Source organism: Mesitornis unicolor, unplaced genomic scaffold (genome assembly GCF_000695765.1).
Source record: "Mesitornis unicolor isolate BGI_N332 unplaced genomic scaffold, ASM69576v1 scaffold27706, whole genome shotgun sequence".
Lineage (NCBI taxonomy): Eukaryota > Metazoa > Chordata > Aves > Mesitornithiformes > Mesitornithidae > Mesitornis > Mesitornis unicolor.
Genome location: NW_010193411.1, coordinates 37,299 through 46,135, shown reverse-complemented (window position 1 = coordinate 46,135; position 8,837 = coordinate 37,299). Strand labels below are relative to the sequence as shown.

Sequence of the window (8,837 nt, the reverse complement as noted above, 5' to 3'; positions counted from 1 at the left end):
CCCCCCCCCCAGCCCCACGTCCCTCGCGTGTGCAGTGCCGCAGGCGGTGGGTTTGCCCCGTCCTGCTGCGCTCCTGGAGGGCGGCCACCGTCGAGACACCCCCTCCTCGTTCTGCAGTGAGGACATTTATCACCCACAAGGACCTTCCTCTGGTCCCGTCAGAGTGGGGCACATCCGCCCGAGCACACCCGAGCCCAGCAGCCAGGGCACGGCCCGGGGTTGGCCTCCGTGCCAGGAGTGCCCTGGGTGCGATGATGGCCATGACTGGACGTCCTCCCTCATGTCCCAGAGCAGGAATCGGCAGCCGCTGGTCCTGGGGGACAACGTCTTTGCAGACTTGGTTGGGAACTGGTTGGATCTGCCAGAGCTGGACAAGAAGGGGGAGAAGAGCGAGGAGTCCTTGTCCACGAGCAGGTCCCAGGAGCTCTGCAGGAAGTTCTCCCTCACAGCCAACATCTTCAAGAAGTTCCTGAGGAGTGTTCGGCCGGACCGGGACAGGCTCCTCAAGGAGAAGCCGTGCTGGCTCCCACCAGAAGACAAACAGTCCGAAATTTCCAAGAGACCCAAAAAGGTGAACAAACTCAAGGGGACATTTTACTTCCCACTTCACGGGAATGTCCAGAACCATCACAGCAAAGCAGAGCGGTGCCCAAAGGCAGAAAGCAATAGCGAGAAACCCAGAATGGGCACCAAGAAAGTCCAGGATACCATAGACTACAGCCAGTCTGGGTTTGACATCAACACAGCCGTCTGGGTCTGAGTCTGTGGGTGTCCTCTGCTCTGCCGAGCATTTGTTTGACTCCAGAGAGGAGCTGGAGGCCGTGCATGTCTTTTAGGGAGACCCCTGAGCCCTCACCATGGACCGAGATGGGGAGTCCTCTGCAAAACCTGCTGTGGGCTTCATCACCTGCGAGCAGCGTTTTCCAGAGCAGGACAAGCAGCAGCTGACAGCCCCACATTGGAAGGCTTTTGGGGACCGATATTTGCAAAAATAATCAGAATCTTCAGCAGCTTGAGGGCGAGTGGTGCCACAGATGACCAGTTCATGGAGCCTGGCTTATGGTGGCCACTTCAGCCCCTTCTGTCATCTCAAAACAGCTGCAGCACAAAATCCACTGTGTGCATGGGTGTGTATGCGTGTGCAAATATATATATATATAGTTTTTTAAAGAAAAATCTATTCCTGCTTGTGTGCACTTAAACTGGTTTATAAGCCAGGCAATTCAAGTGTTGTATGTGAAGCACTTGTTATTTAAGTTGAAAGAGGTAAGTTTGAGTTTGTAAGACTTGAACAGCTGCGAAGTGGGGGTGTCAAACCCCAGCTTTGTTGCATTTAATTGTGGGGTTTTCCCCCTAAATTGTACCCCCATTGTGCTCCCAGCATCACTTCTTTCCCCACCAGTTAAACCAGTAGACACAAGGCTCCTGTTGCGGAAGTTTGTGGCCCTTGTCCCCACAGGTCGCACCAGATTCAACGTTGCGGATGTTTATTGTTGAGGTTGCACTCGGATTCAAAGTTGCAGCGGGTGTTTATTGTCGTTGTTTCCCATTGCTGTTGTGTACAAACCCCGTCTCACAGAGCCACGTTCTCCATGTGCAGCTCTCCAAGAGTTACCAATAAAGTGGCATCAGCCCCCATCGCGCCCTGGAGCCGTCTCCATGCCGGGCATCCTCGGTCCTGCTTTCTCCACCACAGAAGTTTCTGTGTTTTCACCATCATGAAGACCTGTCCGAGCAGGCCCGAAAGGCTCGGTCAGCGGGGTCAGAGCCGGGACCACATGCAGGTTGTGTCAGTCTGGTCCCAGCCAGCAGCAGGGAGCTTGGGGAGCGGCCAGGAGAGTTTCCATTCAAGGAGGGGTTGTAAATCATAGCAAGAAGAGCCACAGCCAGAGGTCACTGCCAAGGCCCCACCACAGCCCATGCACATCCCCAAGAGCCTTCAGGTCCTTTGCTGTCCATGTCCCTGCCCCAGCACGGGGAGGTGGAGCCCCAGGAATGGGGGAGAAGCTGCTGAGGAATGGTCTTGGAGCCCTGCAGCCCCTGGCTTATGGAGGGGGATGGGGCCATGTCACCCAGGGCTGCGCAGGGTCCATGCGCCCCAGAGCAAAGACAGAGCCCATTGACCGCCCTGCAGCCCCGTTTCCAGCAGCCCTCAGTGTGCAGCAGGGTTGTGTTGCAGAAACCTGTTCTGGTCACTCCAAGCTCAGGAAGGGCTCATGTGCGAGCAGCAGTAGTGTTATTTTTCAAACATGCAATTCAATTCCTGCTTTAACTTCCCAAGGCATTGAGGCCAGTGGAGCAGAGGCACAGAGGGAGCATTTTTTTTTCCCCTTGCAAATTAAATATAGGCACAAGGCTCTGTTTCTGCCCATACAAGGCGAGGAGCGGGTCAGCATCTCAACGCTGTGCTCAGCACTTTTGCAGGAACCTGACTTGCAAGCAAGCTTTTGTTTTCCCTCCTCACAAGCTTCAAGTCCAGTTGTTTTTCCCCTTCTTCATTTCTTTGAAGGCCAACAGACTGTTTCTAACACATTTTCTCCCTCACATTTTATCTGTGGTTCATCCCATTTGCTACAGATACACCCTCCCAGCTCCCACCAACCTTTCCATGGGGTCAGCAGAGGGGAGAAAGAGCTTTCTATGAGCAGCAGCACAAGAGAGCGACAGCTTTTACAGCAACAACCGCAGCCCCTGGAGCTCACGGCCTCACCCCAGGGCTTCCCCACTGTCCAGGCACAACCCAGGGGACTCAGCCCTTGGCCAGGTGGTCACAGCAGTGGGGAGCACAATGGTATCACCCCACCAGAGCACGCCCTGGTCATACCTGTCTGGCATTGAAGGCTGAGCCTCACAGAATGAGGAGCATGGTGCTAGATGGGCAGAGGCCCCAAAGAGCTTAGCACCCCCACCAGGAGCTTTTTAAGCTCATTGTGGAGCATTGCCCTCAGCTGGGATCAGTGTGGGGGCAGCAGGCAAAGGCCAGGCAGAGCACAGCGGGGCAGGGGCACTGTGGCAGCCCAAGAGATCGAGAGTGCAATTCTGCAGGCAGTTACCTCTCCAAGGCCGTGTAACATCCAGAAAAAAAGGATGCGTTCATGCAGGACACAGAGCATTCTGGAGCCCAAAATGCACATTGGGAACCTGCTCTGTGGCAAAAGCGGTTCTGGGGAATTTGCCACCCACCCCCCTCTCCCCACAGAGGCTCTGCAGCCCAGGGCTCTACTACCCCAGACCCACTTTGCCAGCACACAGTCCTTGCTATGCTGGATCCCCCCGGCAGCTGTCATGGCCCCGTCGCAAGGATTCCCGTGAGAAGGACCCCCTGGCCCCGTATGTCCCCAACAGCCCTGGGTCACCCTGCGCCGCTGTGAAATACAGCCTTTTCTGTCCCCACGGAGGAAATGCCATTGTTCCTGGTCTGACGTGGAAAGGGCAGCACTCGGCCCCAGCTGCCTCCTGCGTGTTCCTTTACCACCCGAAATTATTGCTCCTGCAGCAGCGGGCATTGCTGAGCCCATGTCTGCTCGCACCCAAATCCCCATGAGCCAGCGCGGGGGGCAGACCCCATGTGGGGTCCTTGCATCCCCTGGCACCCTCCTGAAAATTGCAAGTGTAGCTGGATCTCACCGTTATTAAGAGAAAAAAGTATTTAATAAATACTCTTTAAGAAGTGTTCAAATAATAATATCAGCCAAGCCAGACGTCCTACCTAATCCAGTCTCCAGAGCAGGATCTGCTAATAGATCAGGGTAGGATTTGTGAATTACCATTTCACTTCTCCAGGGACTTTTCCTGAAATTATAATGGCTTTTTCTCCTCTTTTTTCGTGAAACTGCCATGAAATAGTTCCCTGTTATTAAGTATGAAACCTACCTAATCAACACGATGGCAGTCTGTAATGAGGCCCTGGCTGTGTTCTGCATCTCTGATAGCAGTGGTTAATACCAAACAGGACAAACCAAGCTCGGGCATTCGGGTTCATCAGAAATCTCTGTTCTGGGGCTCCGCTAAGCGCCAGGGATTAATAAACGGGCGCAAGGGGAGCTGCTCTCCCCTGCACACCCCGTATCTCATAGGATTGGGTTGGAAGGGACCTTGAAATCCCCCAGCCCATGGGTGGGACCCCCAGCCAGGGGAGGAGGGGGCTGGGTGAGGGACACAGCCCAGCCCCTTCCAACGCCCGAGCGGATCCGGCACCACTGAAGTGGCTGAGTGCAGGGTCTGCCCATGCGGCTTAATGTGAGAGAGGATTTGGCTCTTAACATTAAGAGCGCTTTTCCCAGAGCCGCTCCTGCCATGGCCTCCCCATGCTCCCCTTCAAGTGCCCGCTCCCCAGCCAGATGGGCTCCAGAAGGCTCACAAATGGGCTCGTAATTAAACAGCCTTTATTTTCAAAACCATTTCACAGCTTATTCTTCTGACAGTGGGATGGGGCTGCTTAGGCTAATACCAGGCAAGGGGGAAGGAAAGCACAGGCTGGCCCTGCGCTGTCCTCTCCCACGGATTTGGGATTTATTTGCTGTTTACTCACTGAAGCCAAGGATCCCACACGCCCTGCGGATCTGCTGGAGCCCCCAGGGCCAGCGCTCAGCTTCCCTGGCGATAATGGGCCCTGTTCCCGTTAACCACCCGTGCTGATGTGCCTGCCTGACCCAAAAGGCTTTCTGACTGGAGACTACACACATTTAACTATGTCCTCCCAGTTCTCCTTGTACTGAGTCCTTATTGAGAAACCAATTGCCACATCCTTGCTGCACTAAGATCTATTTTATTCCTTTTTTATTTTTTTAATTCACTGCAGCACACTCCCAATCACCTTCATCATATAACCTCTTATTTAAGCAGTGTTTCTAAAAGCTGGACTGCGCCTCTGTAGCACCCCTGTCTCTGCAGAAAGAGCCTGTATCTTATTTCTCTGTCCTTTTGTTCAAGTTCATTTGTACCCACGTGGCATTTCCAATCAAGAAATCACTCCAGCTGGCAGCCAGTCTCGTCTGCTGGTTGTAAAGCGTAAATAAACCCCAGTTTTCTGCAATGATTTGCCCGTGCAGAGGCCAGGCTGTGGCATGGCTCAGGGGGCACTAAGCCCCTCGGCTCAGCCCTGCCCGGGCTCATCCCCGTTGGAGCTGGTGGCCTTGGCCTCCTCTCTTGCCTTCCTGCAGCCATTTCTCATCTGGGTGTTTTTCAGGAGCATTCCCTGCAGTAACAGCACTGAGCAAAGCCCCTGGGCTGGCTCAGGTTTCCTGGCTTTCGCCACACGGGAAAGTGAAAGGGGGAAAATCAATACCACAGAAAGCTGAAACACCTGATCCTGTGTCGGTCCCACCTTGGGCAGGCTGGAGGGTAACGTGGAAAGCACTTCCCGACACGCCATAGACACGCGCTTCAGTCCCACCGGAGCCACAGGACACGAGCCCCAGGGTCTGAGGGGAGGCTGAGGCGTCCCTGCTCACGCTCACTCCATTGCACCAAAGCCCCCCGTGCTGGACGTGGCTGTGGCCTTGGAGGGGGAGCGGAGGGGTAGCAGCTTTGGGCTGCCCTTGCTCACTGTCACCTCTCGCAGGGCTGGCACAGGGCCCCAGGCAGGGAGCAGGGCTGGTGCTCATGGCACAGGGGTAGGTCACACCAGCTTTGGCTTCTGTGCCAGCTCCAGCACTGCCCAGGGGGCTGTGGGGGTCTGTGGAGGTCCTCACCACTCAGGAATGAGGTGGGGGAGCTGCTCCTTATTAACAGACCAAGCTGACAATTCAGGCTGGACCTTCCCAGAGGGCTTCACCGCATTCACATCGGGCTGGAGTCAGCGATGTGACATTCGAACCTAGAGATAACGAACGTGACGTCCTGTCAGGTTTAATTAGTCCCTGTCCGCACCGGCGGCAGAGAGGGGGCCTGGCCGAAGGCGGGCAGAGCTGAGGGGCTGCTGCTGCGACGGCTCCTCAAGCAGGGGGACCCCCGGGAGGGGCTGGCATGGAGATAAGGAGTCACCCGATGATGTGGTTGCTTTATTCTTAAACGCATGCAACCCCCTTGGCCAGGCTGGGACGACTGTAGGGTCACTCCAGACCCCGCATGGTGTTTTCTGCCCTGTGAGCTCCGTAACCAATTTCTGGGGCTGACAGCGTTCCCTGAGGAGGGCCTGGGTTTTTCCGGAGCGGGAGCATTGCAATCGTTCCCCTCTGCTCCAGACTGGAGGCGTTGCAGCACCAGGTTCCCCGGGACAGGAGTGAACTGGGGTCCCAATGAACCCAGCGCCTGGCACCAGTGCGGGCAGAGACTGCAGCCAGCAGCGGCACAACGGGGCCAGCACCGAGCCCTCCGAGTCCCGGCTCTGTGAACCACAGCCAGGAAAAGGGTCCTGGGGATGGGTCTGGGTCTCTCCCTCACCCCGGAAGGAGCAGCTCAGATCTCGGGAGCCACCACCACAGATCCCAGAGTGTTCCCCTCCTCGGGCCAGGATCACAAAACCCTGCACAGCCCTGAGGACGTTGCTCACGTTCAGTCCTGTTGGGCTCAGCCTTTCCCCTCCTTGTCCCCTCGTTCTGCTCCAGCCCAATTCCCGTGAGTCTGCACCCAAGGGCAGGCAGCCAGGCCTTGCTGTGTGCAGCTGCTGATCTGCGTGCATCCATGCTAATGGTGTGGAAACGGCTCATGGTTGGCTTTGTGCTGGGTTTCCTGTGCCCTCAGCTGAGCTCTGCTCCCAAAAAGGAGAGATCAGGGCCTCTGGGTTTAAAGGAATTCAGGAGGGGATCTCGCTGCTCACCTGGTTTTCAAACAAGTCACTGACGTTAGCAATGCAGTCAGCAAGGGTTGCAGTCAGCAAGCCCAGCTTTCCACAGAGTATCTGTGTTTGTTTGCCTTTTTAAGGAGTCTCCTAAGATGAGTGTGAACAAACACTCAACTTGCAGCCACAAACAGAGACTCGGGAAATTCACCGGAGATAAGATCGCTACCAGGAAGAGTCAAGCAAAAGTCCTGCTTCTGCAGGGGTTTTATGGGACCTCTAAATCACTCTGAGATGGGCAGGATAAGACACCCTGACCCTGCCTGCAAACCAGCAAAACCTGATGCTGCTTACAAACACCCGGCGGGCGATTTCCTCCCACTGCCTTTTCCTCCACCCAGGAACATGGGTGCAGCCGTGCCAGGACGGGCTCTTGCCCCCTGCACCATGAACCCACGTCCCCGAGGCGCTGGTGGTACAGCGGGGTGACAGCGGGGTGACGGCACGCACGGGGGTCAGGAGGGCCAGCGGAGGTGAGGCCACGATGGGGATGTGCTCGTGCCTGTTGTGCGTGCAGTGAAATCTCTCCCAGAACAACCTGTCACTGTGGGAGGTGAATTTCCCCCACCGCCACCGGAGGGGATTATGTTCCCAGCGGGGGGGTCAGGATTTTTGCCGTACTATGATTTAATGTGACAAGCGTATTAGATGTGATGCATCTCTGCAACAATTCACTACCTTGGAAAATCACAAACCAACCTAAAATAAAGCAGAACGCCCAGGCTCGCATCTCTCTGTGCATCGCAGCTGGAAAAAATAAGCACCAAGTTAAGGACTTTTCAGTGCTTCCTTTGGGAGACAGCAAAGTCATGAACACGATACTATACATTAATTATTTAGATCCCAGCCCTGCAATGAGAGCCATCTGGGCAGATGCCTTCACCCTTCCCAGAGCCCCCAGCTAACAGCACTCCATGCAGAGAGATGTGCCCACGTGTATCTCCTAACGCTTCAGTCCCTGCCTGAAACAAGCAGAAACAGAACAAAAATGACTCTTCACACTTGGGTTCCTGAGCCATTTGGAATTTTGGAATTAGGCAAGGCATTAAACTTACAGCGCCTTTGTAAATGTACATGTTTGTATACCAAGACCTGGTCCAGCCACGTCTGGGTTTCCCAGCAGAAAAATGCCCAGACAGGGACACAGTTCCAGGGGTCCCCATGCTGAGGGCTCAGGGCTCAGGGGATTCATCGCACACACACAGATTAATTCTCATTGCCACTCCGTGGAGCCCTCCTTTTACAGCTCAGCTGCTGCAGCACAGCACTGCCTGAGCCCCATTCCCATTTGCCTTGGTCTTGAATGAACGCAGGCAGGCAGCTCTGCCCACTCTGAGCATCAGATGCTGCGGCCTTGTCAGCGTCCCCCAAACTGCACAGGGATGGAAAATCACGGGAAAGACAAGGCTGTGTCTGGAGGGAGCAGGCAGAGGCTTTGGAGAGCCTGGAAAAACCTCAGTGTGAGCAAGAGCAGCACACGTGGATTGGCACAGCCATCGGCACCCAAAGGAGCCCTGGGTGCTGCTCCCTGGGGAAGGGACAATTTTTTTTAGAGTTAAAAGCTGTCTCCAGGCAGAACAAAAACGCTATTGCACTCATCTCACTCGCTGTGCTCATCTAATTACGTTATTTAACAGGATACCCTCTCATTGATTTTAATTACTCACATAATTTGGGAAGCAATTCACAGCACATCCCTGCAGGGTGCATGAGGCTGAGCTGGGAACAACGCTCTGGAGTCTTCCTCCCCGCATGGGAGGAGGCGCTCGGGGGACACCTCGGCCCGGTGGACCACAGTGACCCTGTCCTTTGGAGCAGGGGCTTGGGGCAGTTTCTCCACCAGCACCGGAGACCGCAGCGGGGCCGGGATCCCGCTGCAATAAACGTTATCCCACGCAGACCCATTCCTGCACGGCCATCCCCGCACTCCCACCTGCCCAGCCTCTGGTCCTGGGGGGTCCAGGATCGCCCTCCCCGCGATGCTGCAGCCCCCATTCCCCAGCTGCCGGCGCGGGGCGGCCCAGCGCGGGTCAGCAGCTCCTCGTGCCCCCCACCC

The 8,837-nt window shown here is 55.6% G+C and overlaps 1 protein-coding gene across 1 annotated transcript in view; it reads left to right on the top strand.

Moving 5' to 3' along the window:
• The window catches only part of FAM212B (family with sequence similarity 212, member B), a gene marked incomplete at its 5' end in the record, with an annotated part of 958 nt that extends 198 nt beyond the window's left edge, over positions 1 to 760 (top strand). Inside the window, one exon of the mRNA XM_010187455.1 lies at positions 118 to 760. Within this exon, the coding sequence (XP_010185757.1) occupies positions 118 to 760 (643 nt within the window). The remainder of the gene's footprint in view (positions 1 to 117) is intronic.
• Positions 761 to 8,837: the final 8,077 nt, after the last annotated feature.